The following is a 20,568-nucleotide window of genomic DNA, read 5'->3' on the forward strand; positions in this document are numbered from 1 at the left end:
TTTGTTAATATGCTCATGAAGCCAAGAAGGAGAGAATAACTAGTCCTGCCATGTGCCTAGGAAGCTGTCCCTGGAGAAATATGCTTGTTATGGGGAACTCTTCTTCAAGAAAGAAATAAACTGTGCGGCATCTAGACCATATTGACATGGAGTTGGGAGACAGGAAGAACATTCAAATTCTATAAAAATACAGATTTGTTAATAAAATTAGGATTGGTTTTTTCCTTAAGAAAATGTTTCAAGTATTTGACAGCATGTTTTTTTTTTTAAATTTTTTATTGTTGGCTGTTCAAAACATTACATAGTTCTTGATATATCATATTTCACACTTTGATTCAAGTGGGTTATGAGCTCCCATTTTTACCCCATATACAGATTGCAGAATTACATCAGTTACACATCCATTGATTTACATATTGCCATACTAGTGTCTGTTGTGTTCTGCTGCCTTTCCTATCCTCTACTACCCCCCCTCCCCTCCCCTCCCCTCTTCTCTCTCTGCCCCCTCTACTGACATTCATTTGTCCCCCTTGTATTATTTTTCCCTTTCCCCTCACTTCCTCTTGTATGTACTTTTGTATAACTCTGAGGGTCTCCTTCCATTTCCATGCAATTTCCCTTCTCTCTCCCTTTCCCTCCCACCTCTCATCCCTGTTTAATATTAATCTTCTTCTCATGCTCTTCGACCCTACTCTGTTCTTAGTTACTCTCCTTATATCAAAGAAGACATTTGGCATTTGTTTTTTAGGGATTGGCTAGCTTCACTTAGCATAATCTGCTCTAATGCCATCCATTTCCCTGTAAATTCTATGATTTTGTCATTTTTTAATGCAGAGTAATACTCCATTGTGTATAAATGCCACATTTTTTTTTATCCATTCGTCTATTGAAGGGCATCTAGGTTGGTTCCACAGTCTTGCTATTGTGAATTGTGCTGCTATGAACATCGATGTAGCAGTGTCCCTGTAGCATGCTCTTTTTAGGTCTTTAGGGAATAGACCGAGAAGGGGAATAGCTGGGTCAAATGGTGGCTCCATTCCCAGCTTTCCAAGAAATCTCCATACTGCTTTCCACTTTGGCTGCACCAATTTGCAGTCCCACCAGCAATGTACAAGTGTACCCTTTTCCCCACATCCTCGCCAGCACTTGTTGTTGTTTGACTTCATAATGGCTGCCAATCTAACTGGAGTGAGATGGTATCTTAGGGTGGTTTTGATTTGCATTTCTCTGACTGCTAGAGATGGTGAGCATTTTTTCATGTACTTGTTGATTGATTGTATGTCCTCCTCTGAGAAGTGTCTGTTCAGGTCCTTGGCCCATTTGTTGATTGGGTTGTTTGTTCTCTTATTGTCTAATTTTTTGAGTTCTTTGTATACTCTGGATATTAGGGCTCTATCTGAAGTGTGAGGAGTAAAGATTGACAGCATGTTTTAAGCATTTGTAGGGGACTCAAGCATCAGGGGTTTCCTGAAATGACCTTTAATGTCCCTCTCAGTTTTGAGCAGGATGGTAACAACAATTTTTGAAACAGGGTCACGGAGACAATTTCTTTTGGAAAGATTTACGTGCATATAAAACTGCTCTATGACCAGTCATTATGAATCCCATGGGAGATTTCCTGACTTGTCTTTTCTCTTCAGAAGTCTATTCCCCCAGAACTAACAAGATGTCAACAGATTCTATACTCTAGATCTTCCTTCAGGGATGAGGGAGCCTGAAAATCTCAGGGGAAGTAGAGAAGCACAAGTCGGCCAAATGGCTAACTAGTTCAGCGGCAAAAAAGCACAGATAACAATTGAGATCCTGCTTTCTTACACCATTTGCTTTTTATAGTCTTCTACACTCACATGCAATTCGTGAAATGCAGTTTACAGTAGCATTCTCTGTGCCATCACTGCCAGAATGTGTAGGTTTCGCATCGTCATTTAACAGCTATGCCATTTAACTATCACTTCACTTCCATCATCCACTGCTTAAGCATGAAGCCATTTTTATCTCAAGTAGCCTATGCTAGAATTTTCTACTTTTGCACAAGTTATTTCAAGCAAAGTATTCCCAGAAAAGCATACCAATTTCAATTTTGCTTTATGTACAGTTATAGCTGAATTAAAAATTATTGAATCCTTTTAAGAATACTCATTTCAATGACCTCTTCTTATTTCAAATTCTCACTATTCAAGTGTGAATAACATTTTTGGGAGAGTAAGGTGTTCACCTTTTATGACAGTGCAGAAGGAACAGTAGAAAAAAATTAGGAGCAGCAGAAGTCCCAGATATCAAGTCCTAAAAATGAATTGTTTACAAATAGATTATATGTCTATATCTATAGCTATATATATGCTTTTACTTTTTTTCACACTGGAAATATTAAAGCATTTTATCTTGATGAATTACTTATTAGGCATGACAAGTTGCAAGGAAAAATAATTTAGCCATTTTACCACTTTTTCTTTCATGGGGACAGACTAGTTAAACCAAAATGTGCAATCTGCAATTTTTGGTAAGGGTTTCAAGATTGCTATATTGCATTTAGATTACTATTTCGTGGAGGATGGAGGTTGGGGGGGAAAGATTTTCCTTCCTCCCCAATTTTATATATATTTTTAGTTTACTTTCAGAACAGTTAACATGAGCTTAAAAGTCTTTCACAGGCATCATAGCCTGCATTGCTGTTTATTTTGTTGTGATAGCTCTAAAAAGGTAGTTTTTGAGGATGAACAGTTTTCAAGCTTTGTATCCTTGCTGACATTCACCCTTCATGGAAGTGTGCTGACATCTACAGTCTCGTCAGCAGGATAAGTGCCTGCCGTGTGGCACTTTTGAGAATATTTTTCATTGCTTAATTAAAAAAAATAAAGGTTTTAATAATTTTATCATTGAAAACTTGCTATCATCGCTAGTGATTCTTTTGCCGATATAACATTAAGTGCTATAGCTTCAATTATTGCATAAGTACAGATTTTACTATCACACATGGTAAGTGGTTCTTCCTCTGTCCTCTGATTTTCCTAAATGAATGACTTTTTGCTCTTAACTATTCATCTTTTCTATAAATTTAAATGTTCTTCCAAACTGTTGTTTCTCTCCTTAAAGGGAGAAAAAAATCATTTCAAAATGATTGAGATTTCCTTAAATCTGTAAATCACTTTAGGAAGAATTCAGGGTATTTAATCTCTCCATGCAGGAAAACGGTGTTTCTCTCTCCCTCTCTCTCCCTTTTCCTTTTTGCTGTCTGAAAATTGAACCTAGGACCTTACGTGCTAGAAAAATTCTCTACCACTGAGCTACATTCCCAACCCTTTTCATTTTATCTTGAGACAGGTTTTTGCGAAGTTACCCAGGCTGGCCTTGAACTTGCAGTCCTCTTGCCTCAGCCTCCTGGTTAGTTGGGGATACAGGCGAGTCGTCTCCAGGGTTAAAGAAGTAGACGTGTATGTGTGACATGCTTTGTGGTTTTCCAGGCTTGTGCTGTAAGTAAGGGAGTTGCCCAGACAGTTGGAATTACAGTTATCTAGGAGGATAATAGAGGAGAGGATTGTAAACATTGGCCTCAGAGTAAGACTGGATTGGGTTCAAACTTCACCTCTACCACTGTTAGCTCTGCAACCTCAGTTGCAGACAACCAACCCATCTTGGAAAAGAATGCCTACTTCGTAAGTCAGCTGTGAGTTTTAATGAACAATGGTTATGTAAATATTTTACATGGTACCATTTATTCTCAATAAACGTTAGTGCTGTGTGAGGATGTTTTCTTGGGGCCACATCTATTGTCATAACTGCGGTTCTTATACAGGATCTCATTTTGTATAACCTTTTTTTTTTCTTTTTGACTTTACTCCTAGTTTTTGACTTTGGTTATAACAAAAACTACACATATATTTTATGTTTTTAATACATAACTATTATTCTTTATATGTATATTTAAGTGATTTGGAAGCACAGTTTTATTTTTTATAAAAGGACTACTTTTTAAAACTAGAGATTTTTAAAACTTTTTTTGATTAATAAAATGAATAAAAAGGCATTTTTAATTTTATTCTGATCCCTAGACATTTTTATACTATTTGGGCACTTGATCTAGATGATTGCTAAAAAATCATCATTGATTACATATTATTCTTAATTGCTAGTATTACATATTTTATAAACAATTTTACAATGATTACTTAAATTTAATTATTTAAATGGCTTCATTATTTGCTGAAAAATTTTAGTATCATAACTTTGATTCAAACTTTTCATTTTGCTTAATCTCTCATTAACTCAGAAAATATTTTGGGCAACACCTTCATGAGGAGATTGAAGTGTTACCTTATTAAATATCAAGAAATGATTATATTTGACTTTTTGTACATGAACAAAATACCTCATATAAACTTAAGTTGCAATCTTTTCCCAAATAAACCCAACAGTCTATCATCTCAATTTTTGGCTACCCAGATTTTCTGAGTTTTAAAACTGATTTTGATTCATTTTAGTATAAAACATAAAAGTCAAAATATTTCTTAAATACTTTAGGACTAATTCCTCATCCCTACAGTTAATAATAAGATTTGCTGTGCTGCTTTCAAATGTAGGTGATTTCCTTACTCTTTCCTGGAGTGCAGTGAACTCATTCCATCTGTGTTCCATTCTCCCATTCCCCTGCCCTGTAAAGTTTTGCTTAACTAGGTCATGGACTGAATTTTTTATTCTATTTTAAAAACACTTATCACACACGAGTTGGATTTCTGTTTTCTTTATCATCTTATTGTGTCTAGTGTTTCCTTGTACTGTGAACAAACACTTCCCCAATATATTCTCTACTTACTAAATTGATTGTACCCGACATCAGTCTTTCAGTTGTAACAAATGTGGATTTTAGTTTGCTATTGAAATGTTTAATGAAAAGTTTCTAGGTTATTTCTACTATACCTCTTCTTGTCGCTCAGTATCTTTTCTTCATAACACCTGTTTAATCTCGTCCTGTCGACACCCTAAAATGTTGTTCACCTGTTTCATTTTCATTTGTGCCTGATGTCGACCCCTGATGTTCTCCTGCTGTTGCCTTCAAACATTTTCTTAAAAATCAAAATACTTATCCAGAGTTTCAGATTTAAACAATTACAAATCATTAGTTGAAATATTCTTTTCCTGTGTGTGTGTGTGTGTGTATGTGCGCGTGTTTCCTATTATCCCCACATTGGTGCTCTGAAGGAAGATATAACTATCTTGAGTTTTCAGGAGGAAATTTTCTTTTTATACCCCAGAGTAGTTTTCAGAATGATCATAGTTTTTGTTCTCTTCTTCAATTCTTTTCAAAAGCAAAAACATCTACATGATCATTGTTCAGCTAGACATTTGGTGTTTATTTGTCCTTCTGGTTTTATTCTCAGTCTTAGGACTTTGATAAAAATCAGTTCACAATTCAAGATCCCAAGGTTTTGATCTAATAATGCTTTGCCACACAGAGATGGGACATGATTTCCATACACTATGTATATAAGTCCCTTCTTCCTTCTCCACAATGCCATCCCTCTATCACCAAGCTGTTCTTGAGGGTCTCAGGACTAGCAAGTACAACATTGACCTCTACCCTACTCCACTTTCAACAGGGAGGACAACTTTCTGCACTTACCTAGAAAGATCAAGGTTGAGAACCAGAACACTTATAAAAGCTGGTGGGGAAGGGAAGAATGGAATATCTTCCTATCTTCTTTTATGGGTAAAGGACTGCTTTTTTTCAAAAGCAGGGGTAGACTACTGATTTCTTTTTTGTCTCAGTCACCATTTTTTAAATTTAGAATTAATTGGAATTAGTCCCAGATTCTAGCAAGCTTCTTTTCCAGTTTCTGTTTTCACAATTATTAAGAATTTTATCTTATTTTTTTTAATGCTTTGCTTTTACTTTTGAAAGTGGCCACTCAGTGGATTGCTAATACATCACCATTTTAGGAAATAACTCCGCTATTACACAAATTTTTCCAGGTATGGCTTTTAAAAAAATCAAAAAAGGAAGAAAACTTTTGTGAGCAGCATGACAAATGGAAATGTAAGTTATACTGGAAAAGGGAGCTGAGGCCATTATTCTTTTATGGAGTACAAATGACCACATTTTGACAATTTTCCTTCTTTTCTATTTAATATATTTAGTACTGGCAAAAACAAAGCCTGTGAAAATACCTCAGAGATCAGTATTCTTTTTTCCCCATATAAGAGTAATACCTTTCACGTTTCCCCAGGTCTCCTTCTTATAGACAATTTTATTATTTAACATTTTTCAAACTGCCACAGCACTGGACACTTAGAGAACACATAAAAATATGTTCCCTGACTCTATCTTTCCCATGGGCCTGCATGTCCCTCAAAAAGGCTAGCTAATACTGACTTTGTAGTCTGCACCACAGAATTAGTAGGCAGGGATCATACCAGGGTCTGCAAAAGATAAAATTCACCATACAAAGACAGTTTAGTGCTGATTTTTTAACCCCTTAGAATAGTATTTATTATCATGAACAAATGTACTCTTAAATTTTTTTCTTGAAAACATGACTCTTGATATGACTTTTATTTTCCCACATTAGATAGAATCACAGCTTTAGAGAAATGAGTTTTCATTATAAGAAAACAACACAAAAAGAATGATAATAGCAAAAGTCATTGGGGGCAAATGATACATTTACATAATAAGGCCTGGTTGGAAATTTGAATTTTTACAAAAGACATAATCTTACATGCTAGCAAAAGAATTAAATTATATCGTATTGGTTATTTTTAACATGGAGGTAAATTTTATCATAATGTGGTTTCTGCAGCACAATTTCTTTTGGTGGGATTTTGGTTTTTTTATAGATTGTTTTTGAGATTACTGCTGATAAGTATTTTCATCTGTCTATTTTAGTCTGGGTCTAAGGTAGGGGTTCAGGCCACCAAAGTTCAGAAGCTCTACAAGAAATTCTTATTACTCCTCTAGAGTTAGGGGTGACTTGCATTGACAGTGGTTAGGGTGGACCTTCTTCTCCTAACTGCGTAATCCCATCCCCCAGAGAAATGGTTTGCCCCTGAGGGTGATGGCAAAAATGTATTTGATGAACTTCATGATCCAACTGTAGGTCAGAAGAGGTCTGTGCACTTGATCTACCATCACAGGGAGGCAGTTGGTTATGGGGGCTTGAACCTCCTCAGTTGCCACGGAGTCCTATCTGCAGTAAGACTGTGTTAATAAAATGGGGTTGATCTTGATGTGCATAGAAAAGGCCAGTCTTACCCCTAGACTCTGAGGCAGGGAAAATTAGCTACATGTTTTCATGTCTTTGAAGAAGGAACCCTACCTTCCTCTAGTATCCTTTGACTTGAACATGTTCATCTAGGAGTCTTCTGGTTACTAAATTTGTTTTATGCAAATTTTATAAACTTTAAATGAGCTCCTTATTATTTTTTTTTCTCAAAAGCATGACTCTTTGATTTGCCTTTTATTTTCCCACCTCAGATAGAATTGAACCGATACTTAGAAACCCTGGTTCCTTTACCATTCTCTCCTCCCCCTTAATATGATTCAGACTTCAAAACCCTGATCAGCTCCTAACACATAGACAGAATCTAGCAACAGCTTGTAACATTGAGAATATATCCTTGACTGTTAGGATCAATTTTGGAGTGGGGGGTGAAGGTCTGGTGGCACCATGTTCTGTGACTGCCTTCTTGGCATTTTCTCATTTAAAAACCAACTTGGGAAAATTAATTTTTAAAAATTATTTTAATGGAAAATTCTATCTGTGATTTGTAGTCCTTAGCACGTTTCCTTTTTTTTCCCCCCAAAATGTAAGAATTGAGTTGAAGAATTCTGTTAAGTTTCCATGGAAATGGTGCCAATTAATTTTTTTTTTCTGTTCCTCAGGAAAATTCCTTGGCTGAGCCATATTATTGCTTCCTGGCAATCCCTTGGCAATCTTGAACTGAAGGAATTGGAGGTGCTTATTCTTTCCAAGGGAAACTATCTGGCCCTCTTTATCCCTTTTTCTTCAAGCATACAATTGGAGAATTAAATAACCTTTTTGAGAGAACAGTGAGAAAATTTTGACTCTGACAAAATTTCAGAAAATTCCTCACTCCCTTTTTTTCCACTGAATAAAGAGGTTATCGTTGATGAAAGGATCTACTGCCTTTCTTATTATACCACAGAACTCAGGATATCATGAATCCAATAACAAGCAGATTTGATTGCCTAGTATGAACCATGGTCTAGATGATTATAATATCTAAACAGTTTAGGAAATATAGCTGGAATAAGGTACTTAGATAAGTTCATTTATTTCCCAATTATCCTTCTTTTTCTCATGCTAGATGCTGGTTTCCCTGCAGACTGCAGTCATCAGAAAGATTTTTTTTTAATGTTTCATAAGTTTTGATGTTATCTTGGTTCTTGTAAATTACTGATGCCCAAGATTAAAGGAATGTAGTGAAACCATCATACAGTGACAAATCAAAGAAGTTCAGTGGATTAGACAAAGGGGAATGCAGGGAAAGGAAGAAGGATAGGAAAAGGAAAGATGGTGGAATGAATCTAACATAACTTTCCTATGTGTATATATATATGAATATACCACAATGAATCTTACCATCATGTACATCCACAAGACTGGGGTCCTAATTAGAATAAGATATATTCCATGCTTATATAATTATAACAGAATGCATTCTACTGTTATGTATAACTAAAAAGAACCAGTTTTTAAAAAGAAGTGAATTTCTCTTAAAGTTTTAATCAGGCTTCTTATTTTGGTTTCTTATTTTTGAGGATTTTCTTGTTATTTTGGCTAAGTCAATCTTTCTCATATACTTAAAGAGTATATAATTTATTGCATAATAGTTACACATTTAAATTCTGGATGGTAAATTATCTTCAAATTATGAAATTTTCCTTTCTTCACAATTAGCACTTGCATCATATCTACTATGGCACAAATTTAAGGTTTGCATGATCTATAATGTATTTGTGTATATTTATGCATATATTTGTTGTTTTGTTACTTGTAAACTGAATCTTTTAAAAGAGGCTTGTAGTAGGCTTTGCATCTGAAAATTGTATCTGATCATCTTTGCCTTTTTTTAAAAATTTTTTATTGTTGGTTGTTCAAAACATTACATAGTTCTTGATATATCATATTTCACACTTTGATTCAAGTGGGTTATGAACTCCCATTTTTACCCCATATACAGATTGCAGAATTACATCAGTTACACATCCATTGATTTACATATTGCCATACTAGTGTCTGTTGTATTCTGCTGCCTTTCCTATCCTCTACTATCCCCCCTCCCCTCCCCTCCCCTCCCCTCTTCTCTCTCTACCCCCTCTACTGTCATTCATTTCTCCCCCTTGTATTATTTTTCCCTTTCCCCTCACTTCCTCTTGTATGTACTTTTGTATAACCCTGAGGGTCTCCTTCCATTTCCATGCAATTTCCCTTCTCTCTCCCTTTCCCTCCCACCTCTCATCCCTGTTTAATGTTAATCTTCTTCTCATGCTCTTCGTCCCTACTCTGTTCTTAGTTACTCTCCTTATATCAAAGAAGACATTTGGCATTTGTTTTTTAGGGATTGGCTAGCTTCACTTAGCATAATCTGCTCTAATGCCATCCATTTCCCTGCAAATTCTATGATTTTGTCATTTTTTAATGCAGAGTAATACTCCATTGTGTATAAATGCCACATTTTTTTTTATCCATTTGTCTATTGAAGGGCATCTAGGTTGGTTCCACAGTCTTGCTATTGTGAATTGTGCTGCTATGAACATCGATGTAGCAGTGTCCCTGTAGCATGCTCTTTTTAGGTCTTTAGGGAATAGACCGAGAAGGGGAATAGCTGGGTCAAATGGTGGCTCCATTCCCAGCTTTCCAAGAAATCTCCATACTGCTTTCCACTTTGGCTGCACCAATTTGCAGTCCCACCAGCAATGTACAAGTGTACCCTTTTCCCCACATCCTCGCCAGCACTTGTTGTTGTTTGACTTCATAATGGCTGCCAATCTTACTGGAGTGAGATGGTATCTTAGGGTGGTTTTGATTTGCATTTCTCTGACTGCTAGAGATGGTGAGCATTTTTTCATGTACTTGTTGATTGACTGTATGTCCTCCTCTGAGAAGTGTCTGTTCAGGTCCTTGGCCCATTTGTTGATTGGGTTGTTTGTTATCTTATTGTCTAATTTTTTGAGTTCTTTGTATACTCTGGATATTAGGGCTCTATCTGAAGTGTGAGGAGTAAAGATTTGTTCCCAGGATGTAGGCTCCCTATTTACCTCTCTTATTGTTTCTTTTGCTGAGAAAAAACTTTTTAGTTTGAGTAAGTCCCATTTGTTGATTCTAGTTATTAACTTTTGTGCTATGGGTGTCCTATTGAGGAATTTGGAGCCCGACCCCACAGTATGTAGATCGTAGCCAACTTTTTCTTCTATCAGACGGCATGTCTCTGATTTGATATCAAGCTCCTTGATCCATTTTGAATTCACTTTTGTGCATGGCGAGAGAAAGGGATTCAGTTTCATTTTGTTGCATATGGATTTCCAGTTTTCCCAGCACCATTTGTTGAAGATGCTATCCTTCCCCCATTGCATGCTTTTAGCCCCTTTATCAAATATAAGATAGTTGTAGTTTTGTGGATTGGTTTCTGTGTCCTCTATTCTGTACCATTGGTCCACCCGCCTGTTTTGGTACCAGTACCATGCTGTTTTTGTTACTATTGCTCTGTAGTATAGTTTGAAGTCTGGTATCGCTATACCGCCTGATTCACACTTCCTGCTTAGCATTGTTTTTGCTATTCTGGGTCTTTTATTTTTCCATATGAATTTCATGATTGCTTTCTCTATTTCTACAAGAAATGCCATTGGGATTTTGATTGGCATTGCATTAAACCTATAGAGAACTTTTGGTAATATCGCCATTTTGATGATGTTAGTTCTGCCTATCCATGAACAGGGTATATTTTTCCATCTTCTAAGATATTCTTCTATTTCTCTCTTTAGGGTTCTGTAGTTTTCATTGTATAAGTCTTTCACCTCTTTTGTTAGGTTGATTCTCAAGTATTTTATTTTTTTTGAAGATATTGTGAATGGAGTGGTTGTCCTCATTTCCATTTCAGAGGATTTGTCACTGATATACAGGAATGCCTTTGATTTATGCGTGTTGATTTTATATCCTGCCACTTTGCTGAATTCATTTATTAGCTCTAATAGTTTCTTTGTAGACCCTTTTGGGTCTGCTAGGTATAGAATCATGTCACTGCAAATAGTGATAATTTAAGTTCTTCTTTTCCTATTTTTATGCCTTTAATTTCTTTCGTCTTTCTAATTGCTCTGGCCAGTGTTTCGAGAACTATGTTGAACAGAAGTGGTGAGAGAGGGCATCCCTGTCTTGTTCCAGATTTTAGAGGGAATGCCTTCAATTTTTCTCCATTCAGAATGATGCTAGCCTGAGGCTTAGCATAGATTGCTTTTACAATATTGAGGTATGTTCCTGTTATCCCTAGTTTTTCTAGAGTTTTGAACATAAAGGGATGCTGTACTTTGTCGAATGCTTTTTCCGCATCTATCGAGATGATCATATGGTTCTTATTTTTAAGTCTATTGATGTGGTGAATAACATTTATTGATTTCCGTATATTGAACTAGCCTTGCATCCCAGGGATGAATCCTACTTTATCATGGTGCACAATTTTTTTGATATGTTTTTGAATCGGATTCGCCAGAATTTTATTGAGGATTTTTGCATCTAGGTTCATTAGAGATATTGGTCTGTAGTTTTCTTTCTTTGAAGTGTCTTTGTCTGGTTTAGGTATTAGGGTGATGTTGGCCTCGTAGAATGAATTTGGAAGTTCTCCCTCTTTTTCTATTTCCTGAAGTAGCTTGAAAAGTATTGGTATTATTTCCTCTTTAAAGGTTTTGTAAAACTCTGCTGTATACCCATCCGGTCCTGGGCTTTTCTTAGTTGGTAGTCTTTTTATGGTTTCTTCTATTTCCTCAATTGATATTGGTCTGTTTAGGTTGTCTATATCCTCCTGACTCAATCTGGGCAGATCATATGACTTAAGAAATTTATCGATGCCTTCACTATCTTCTAATTTATTGGAGTATAGGATTCAAAATAATTTTTGATTATCTTCTGTGTTTCTGAAGTGTCTGTTGTGATATTGCCTTTTTCATCCCGTATGCTAGTAATTTGAGTTCTCTCTCTTCTTCTCTTCGCTAGCATGGCTAAGGATCTGTCGATTTTGTTTATTTTTTCAAAGAACCAACTTTTAGTTTTGTCAATTTTTTCAATTGTTTCTTTTGTTTCGATTTCATTGATTTCAGCTCTGATTTTAATTATTTCTTGCCTTCTACTTCTTTTGCTGTTGTTTTGCTCCTCTTTTTCTAGGATTTTGAGATGAAGTATGAGATCATTTATTTGTTGGTTTTTTCTTTTTTTAAGGAATGAACTCCAAGCAATGAATTTTCCTCTTAGAACTGCTTTCAGTGTGTCCCATAAATTCCGATATGTTGTGTCTGTGTTTTCATTTATCTCTAAGAATTTTTTAATTTCCTCCTTGATGTCTTCTATAACCCATTGATCATTCAGTAACCTATTGTTCATTCTCCAAGTGATGTATGCTTTTTCCTTCCTTCTTTTATCGTTGATTTTCAGTTTCATTCCATTATGATCAGATAAGATGCATGGTATTATCTCTACTCCTTTATATTGTCTAAGAGTTGCCCTGTGACATAATATATGATCTATTTTTGAGAAGGATCCATGTGCTGCTGAGAAAAAAGTGTAACTGCTTGATGTTGGGTGGTATATTCTATATATGTCAATTAAGTCTAGGTTATTAATTGTGTAATTGAGTTCTATGGTTTTCTTATTCAACTTTTGTTTGGAAGATCTGTCCAGTGGCGAGAGAGGTGTGTTGAAGTCTCCCATGATTATTGTATGGTGGTCTATTAGACTCTTGAACTTGAGAAGAGTTTGTTTGATGAACATAGCTGCACCATTGTTTGGGGCATATATATTTATGATTGTTATGTCTTGTTGGTGTATGGTTCCCTTAAGCAGTATGTAGTGTCCCTCTTTATCCCTTTTGATTAACTTTGGCTTGAAATCTATTTTATTTGATATGAGTATGGACACTCCTGCTTGTTTCCGAAGTCCATATGAATGATATGATTTTTCCCAACCTTTCACCTTCAGCCTATGTATGTCTTTTCCTATCAAATGCGTCTCCTGTAGGCAGCATATTGTTGGGTCTTGTTTTGTGATCCATTCTACTAGCCTGTGTCTCTTAATTGGTGAGTTTAAGCCATTAACATTTAGGGTTATTATTGAGATATGGGTTGTTCTTCCAGCCATATTTGTTTATGTTACTAAACATGGTTTGTTTTCCTCTTTGATTATTTTCCCTCCCTTTACTGTCCTACCTCCCACTGTTGGTTTTCATTGTTATTTTCCATTTCCTCTTCCTGTAATGTTTTGCCGAGGATGTTTTGAAGAGATGGTTTTCTAGCTGCAAATTCTTTAAACTTTTGTTTATCGTGGAAGGTTTTAATTTCATCTTCCATCCTGAAGCTTAATTTCACTGGATATACAATTCTTGGTTGGAACCCATTTTCTTTCAGTGTTTGAAATATGTTATTCCAGGATCTTCTAGCTTTCAGAGTCTGTGTTGAAAGATCAGCTGTTATCCTGATTGGCTTACCCCTAAATGTAATCTGCTTCCTTTCTCTTGTAGCTTTTAAAATTCTCTCCTTATTCTGTATGTTGGGCATCTTCATTATAATGTGTCTAGGTGTGGATCTCTTATGATTTTGCACATTCAGCGTCCTGTAGGCATCTAGGATTTGGGATTCTGTCTCAGTCTTCAAGTCTGAGAAGTTTTCTCGTATTATTTCATTGAATTGATTGCTCATTCCTTTGGTTTGGAGCTCTATACCTTCCTGTATCCCAATGACTCTTAAGTTTGGTCTCTTTATGTTATCCCATATTTCTTGGATGTTCTGCTCATGGTTTCTTAACAGTCTTGCTGAGCTGTCTATGTTCAAGTTGAAATACTTTGTCTTCATTGTCTGATGTTCTATCTTCTAAGTGTTCTACTCTGCTGGTAGTATTCTCCATTGAGTTTTTAAGTTGGTTTATTGCTTCCTGCATTTCTAGGATTTCTGTTTGTTTGTTTTTTATAACCTCTATCTCCCTGTATAGTTGATCCTTTGCTTCCTGGATTTGTTTGTGTAATTCATTGTCGAAGTGATCTTTCATTGTCTGATTTTGCTGTCTAATGTCTTCCTTGATACTCCAGATCATCTGAAGCATGTATATCCTGAATTCTTTATCTGACATTCCATCTGCTGCAGCTGTTAACTCTTCTAAAGTTGACTTGACCTGCATTGCTTGTGGTCCTTTCATTCCTTGTCTTTTCATACTGCTTGCGTTTCTTTCTGCTTGGTGAAACTGTTGTGTTTTTGAAAAATTTTTCCCCCTATATATTTATATTGCTCTTGTATAGTTGAAAAGTCTCCCTTGCAGGGTCTGGTGGCGTTCTGCTTACCTTGCAGGCGCAGGCGGCGGCTCTGCTCTGCCCCTCCTCCAATTGGTGTGAGGTGTCTACCACGCCCGCGGACCCCTGGGCCTGTCTGCCGGTCGGTCGCAGGTCTGCCTATCTTGCAGGCGCGGGCGGCGGCTCTGCTCTGTCCTTACTCCAATTGGGGTGATGTGTCTACCACGCCGGCGGGTCGCTGGGCTTATTCTGGGCGCGGGAGGCGGCTCTGCTCTGCCCCTACTCCAATCGGGGTGACGTGTGTACCACGCCGGCAGGCCACCGGGCCTGATCTGCCGGTTAGTTGCAGGTCTGCCTACCCTGCAGGCGCGGGCGGCGGCTCTGCTCTGCCCCCCCTCCAATTGGTGTGACTTGTCTACCACACCCGCGGACCTCTGTGCCTGTTCCGGGCGCGGGCGAAGGCTCTGCTCTGCTCCTACTCCAATTGGGGTGATGTGCCTACCACCCCGGCGGGCCGCTGGGCCTGTTCCACCGGTCGCTCGCAGGTCTGCCTACCTTGTGGGCACAGGCAGCGGCTCTGCTCTGCCCCTACTCCAAATGGGGTGCCGTGTCTGTCGCACCGGCAGGCCACTGGGCCTGTCCCACTGGTCGGTCGCAGGTCTGCCCACCTTTCGGGCACAGATGGCTGCTCTGCTTTGCCCCCACTCCAATTGGGGTCACGTGACCACCACACTGGCGGGCCGCTGGGCCTGATCCGGGCGCGGGCGAAGGCTCTGCTCTGTCCCTACTCCAGTTGGGGTGACGTGTGTACCACACTGGCAGGCCGTTGGGCCTGATCCGCCGGTCTGTCGCAGGTCTGCTTACCTTGCAGGCGCGGGCAGCGGCTCTGCCCTGCCCCTCCTACCACGCCCGTGGACCACTGGGCCTGTTCTGTCGGTCGTTCGCAGGTCTGCCCACCTTGCGGGCACGGGTGGCGGCTCCGCTCCGCCCACTCTCCAATTGGGGTCACGCGACCACCACGCTGGCGAGCCGCTGGGCCTGCTCCGGGTGCGGGCAGTGGCCCAGCTCCTCCCCTCTGGCTCGATGACAAAGCGAGAGAGACTCGGGTGTCTGTGACTCACCCTCCCTACCAGGAGACCAACTGTTTCTGTCGCCGCTGGTATTGATGAAGTTCTCTCCTCCGCCACTTTCTGATGACATCAGATCTCTGCCATGTTCGTATCCTATGCGAATGGCAGCATTTCGTTCCCTTTGCCGGGTGACCAAAGCAACGGGTGAGTCCTGACCGGCCCTCACAGGCCCCGTCTCAGTCCTGTTGCCACTGCCCACGAAGGCTCGGTTGGTATTTACCTCCACATTACTCAGCAGGACTCGGACCGAGAAGCAGTTTCCACGGGCTCCTTAGCCCTGGGCCAGAGCAGTTCCAGGAGCCGGAACTCGGCCGCTCTGTGCTCGGTGTATGCTCTGATAAGAGCAGGCTCCAAGAAGCAGTTTCCGCGGGTTATTTAGCACTGAGCCTGAGTAATTTGTCTGCAAGCCGCAGGCGAATGGCAGCCTGAAATTACCTGTTCTATGGCTGAATGAGCTGCGATCAGTCGAAAACAGGGATGGTGACGTCAGCTCTCCAAGATGGTGGCCGCTGGCCTCCTCTGTGGTCTGACCAGTGTGGAGAACCGAATTGGACCGCTTCCTTCTCCCATCTCGAACCCAGAATTCAGCACTGAGTATGGTGCTTGTACGGCTGGCAGAAACTGCAGCGCTGTATCCCTGCATCGCTATCTCCTCGTTTCCCAGCGCACGCTGCAGACTCTAGCCGCGAGGCGATTTGCTGAATAAGCAGTGTGACCCTCCATGCGACAAATCTCTCGCATTTGAGCCCCCGTAGCCGATCCTCGTGCGATGGAAATCCTTCCTCCAGGTTCCGGAGCACCCCACTATTGCTGGAAATTCCTAACAAGACAGCCTTTAGCCGTCCTGACTCGTCATTCTCCCACACAGTGACTCGGCACACGGGGGCAATGCACTCCCCTCGCCGCCATATTCCCTCCTCCATCTTTGCCTTTTAATTGATGTTTTTATCTTTTCACATTTCCTGTAACTATTGACATGGTTGGATTTGAGTAAAAATTTGCTGGTAAATTAACAACAATCGTTCCTCCAAAAATTATGTACACACACACACACACACACACACACACACATATATATATATATATATATATATATATATATATACATCTATACTTACATATGTTTATTATTCAATTTACTTGTTTCATATGAACCTGGGAGACCTGATTATTTTACATGGAATATAATTTATAAATATTAAATTATAATAAGTTGTAAAATAAATTCAATATAGTAAATTTTTAAAAAAAATATTACCCATAAGTTGAATTTAAGAATCTAGAAAGAAGAAAGATGTCAGATAAAATATGATCAAAACATTCAGTATTGGGCTGGGGTTATGGCTCAGTGGTAGAGTGCTCGCCTAGCATGCACAAGGCACTGGGTTCGATCCTCAGCACCACATGGAATGTAAAATAAAGGTATTGTGTCCATCTAAAACTTAAGAATACATATTTAAAAAAAATCAGTATCCTAGTCTTTATAGAGTTCTAAAAATCTAGTGATAATTGACCTTGATGAAGCAAATTGGGTAATAAATTATGGACAGATAGACCCATAAAATATCGTATAATTAGAATCCTGTTTCTTTTCACCATTCTCTCCTCCCCTTTTGTCTGGGCACAGATGGAAACTACTTTTCTATCCACGTGGTGGAATAATAATCAGCTCTTCGAGGCTAAGTGGATACTAGACGCCTTCCTTTACATTGTTCTCTGTGGAACACCCAGAAGGATAATTGATAAGATCAAGCTTTTCATGAATCTCTTCATCACACTTGATACTTGTCACCCTTCTTCATCTCCCCTAATTCCAACTGAACTTAATTAAAAACACGATACTAGAATAATTTATAAGAAAAATGCTTTAGGGACATTTTATCCCAAAGAGCTCAAAGCATCTCCTCTCTTTATTCTTTCTAAAGTTCTGTGAGATGTGTGGGGGAGTCCAGATATAAATAATCTTATCTACTTTGTTTAATTCTTTAGGATCTGCTCTGATCTGAGTTGCACAAAAATCTTACATGAAGTTTTGCATTGATTTCTCGAGAGAGCTAAAGGCACGGTGGGAGGATAGCATAAGATTTTAGAAAGACCTCTCTCTCCACCAAATATGAAATTGCTAAAAATGGAAAATTGCCAGATAAAGAGAGTTTGGTACATGTAAATTTGGAAACAATCTCTCCTCGTGATTCATGGGAGAAGAGAAGTTCAGCCTCCTCATGTACTGCATTCAAACACCATGAACTTAATTGCAAGAACTATCTAAGTACAACCTGGTTGCCATGGGAAATGCTACTTGAAATGATGGGTGAAGAACACTCATTTAAAGACACAACTGTGTTTGAAGGACATTCCATAGTACCACAGGAGCAGGACTGTTGGGGTTCTATATTTAATAGTTCAGTGAGTGTTAGAAGTTGGTGCAATCTACACCTCACAATCTCTACAATAGTACAAAAGCTAGTATCCAACCACAGGACTGGTTAGTGACTGCTGTGAAATAATGTTCTGGTTTTGTTTTAATGTTTCTCTCAACAATTTCCTGGTACGAATTTCAAGATAACATGATTTAGGATTTACATTATTTCAAAGGTGGGTCTGCCAATGTTCATATCAGAGCCAGCTATTGTTACTCCCTACCTCTATCCCCTTTTATGTTTTTCATATTTGGACAATAAATCAGTCCTGATTGTCTTAAAAATGGTAATTAATAGTTTGCTAGAGTGTCTCTTTTCAAAAGGAGATAAGTATTTTAAAGGAAACTGGAGGTAGAAAATATTCCTACCCTGTGAGATATTTCTGTGGCTTCAGTTTTCAGCACTTGTCTGCATTACAATTATTCAAAATATGTTGAATCAAGGGCTGAAGGCAAAAGAGTACTGATAAAAGGGCACCACATAGAATTCCCATGCTTTGGGGGATCAAGCATTGGACCCTCCCGCCCTCTGAAGGTCTTGGAAAATGTGACCTCTGATGCACATTATAATTTGTCTTACTTAACCTTCCTGAATCCCTGGTAACAGCATCACCACAGGCATTCTGACAAGGCCATTTCCTGTCTTTGTTAATTAAAATAAATTTCTTGCATTGATTTTATTATGTCAAAATTATGTTTGGGCAAGACACTAACTTGAGAGTGAAATTAATCAAACACACAATCATTTACTTCTACCCTAGGGGGCTTTATTCAGTATTCATAAGATTTCTTTAAATGTTAAAGATTATTAACTAGACTGAAGTTAGTGTCAGTACCTGGTTTCTTAGGAAGACCATGGAACTTCTCATCATCAGATTGTCTTCTTGCTGCCTTTTGTTGGAACACTGTAAAAAATACAGAGCATATTATTTATTGGCTATAAACACTAAGAAAAACAACAACACCCTATCCAGTGCAAGTCCCCAGGAAGCTAGGATGCAATATATCATTTTCATTAGTAATAATTCCTGATTGGATTCTTTTTTGAGTAGGAGGATTATTAAATTTGCAATTTTCTCATTTGTGCAGTTTATCAGTCATTTCAGAAAGCATTTTCTTTGGGCAGAGTAGTATAATGCTGATGGAATGCCTCATTAAGCTAGTTAAATCAAGATATGATTCCATTTTGGTATCAGGTAAAGATAAAAGCTGCATTTTGTTAAAAGTGATAAATGTTAAAATCACATGAAAAATTCCATTTGCACGGAAATTACTCAAGCTGACTTTTCAGTGATAAGCAAGGATAATGACTGTTTTTTCTTAAACAGATGAAAAGACTGTTGTATTTCACAGATGTAATAATAAAAAAGGCACTTTATTCTTGCATCATCCATCCAGACTTCAGACCTATTAAAGCAGCTTATTTGAATTACTTCATTATCTGAAAAGTGCTTTGTTCTCATCTATTATTTCTCACACAAAATTCTGGGAGACAAGTCAGCATTACTCACCCCATTTTGCAGATGAAAGATAAAATTGATTGTTTCATATTTATTGAGCACCCACAAAGTTCCCGATAGCTTCTGGCATTTGTTAATGAAAAAGTCCAGACCATTTACAACTTTACTTTGGAAAATGAATATCCCAGAGTTACGGTCATGTTTTATTGGCAGTCTGAATTATAGGATTTGGGACCTGGAAGAGACCTGGGAGATTTAGTCCAAACTTGCATGTTTATAGATGAGGGAGGTGGAAGTAACTAGCTTGTAAAAGGGCTAAGTAATTTTGCAATGATCCCAGAGCTGTTGTTAGTGGAGAAGTGATTTAGATCCTTGAACTTCTGTGTGTTGCTTGGATCCTTACAGAACTGCTGCCTCTTCCATTCTGTCTTCCCTTTTAGAGGTAAGGCAGGAGGCAGAGGGAGCCGACCAAAATGAACCTGAGAGCATTTCTAACACATTTGGGTCTCAGTTCTACAGTACTTCCTGGCTTAATGGATTCCAGGCACTTTGGAGTGGCTGTGGTCCAGCAGGATGATGCTTGACCACTTTGGGAGAAACATCCCAGTGGTTCTCATGGATCACTGCCTTGGTTTTAACATCCTTTAAACCAATCTATATCAAGGTCATATCTGGGATTAATGCAAAAGACATATTTTGAATTTTTAAAAAGTGCCCCAAATCAAATCAAATTAACATTTATTTATTAAGCTTATAATTTGCTGGATGCCGTAAAGAGAAAGGGTATCTCTCTCTGCTGTCCTCAGGAGATACAAATGTATTTTCAAAGTATGAGGTGTTGAAGAAAAATTGCATGTATGAATCACATTTCTGCTTAAAAAAAATCACTTTTCTTCTTCGAGTTCTGGGTTTGTGGCTTACATTTTTCCTAAAATAAAATGTATTAAGGGATATATGGTTTGTGAGTATATTTTAGGATATGGAAAGAAATTTTTTTTAAGCAGTACTTGATTTTTTTTCTGCATTGGCTAGTTCTAAAAGTCTTGAAAAAATGCAACAC

The 20,568-nt window shown here is 38.3% G+C and overlaps 1 protein-coding gene across 4 annotated transcripts in view; it reads right to left on the reverse strand.

Moving 5' to 3' along the window:
* Positions 1-20,568, reverse strand: part of Bank1 (B cell scaffold protein with ankyrin repeats 1) — a 290,834-nt gene that overhangs the window by 26,576 nt on the left and 243,690 nt on the right. For 3 of the 4 annotated variants that reach the window (XM_071614504.1, XM_071614502.1, XM_071614506.1), the window contains 2 exons: positions 18,885-18,953; positions 3,338-3,511 (listed from right to left, as the gene is read on the reverse strand). In XM_071614504.1, coding sequence (XP_071470605.1) covers positions 3,338-3,511; positions 18,885-18,953 — 243 coding nt within the window. The remainder of the gene's footprint in view (positions 1-3,337; positions 3,512-18,884; positions 18,954-20,568) is intronic. The other variant, XM_071614505.1, reaches the window with a different exon arrangement.

Source organism: Marmota flaviventris, chromosome 7, assembly GCF_047511675.1.
Source record: "Marmota flaviventris isolate mMarFla1 chromosome 7, mMarFla1.hap1, whole genome shotgun sequence".
NCBI classification, from domain to species: Eukaryota; Metazoa; Chordata; class Mammalia; order Rodentia; family Sciuridae; genus Marmota; species Marmota flaviventris.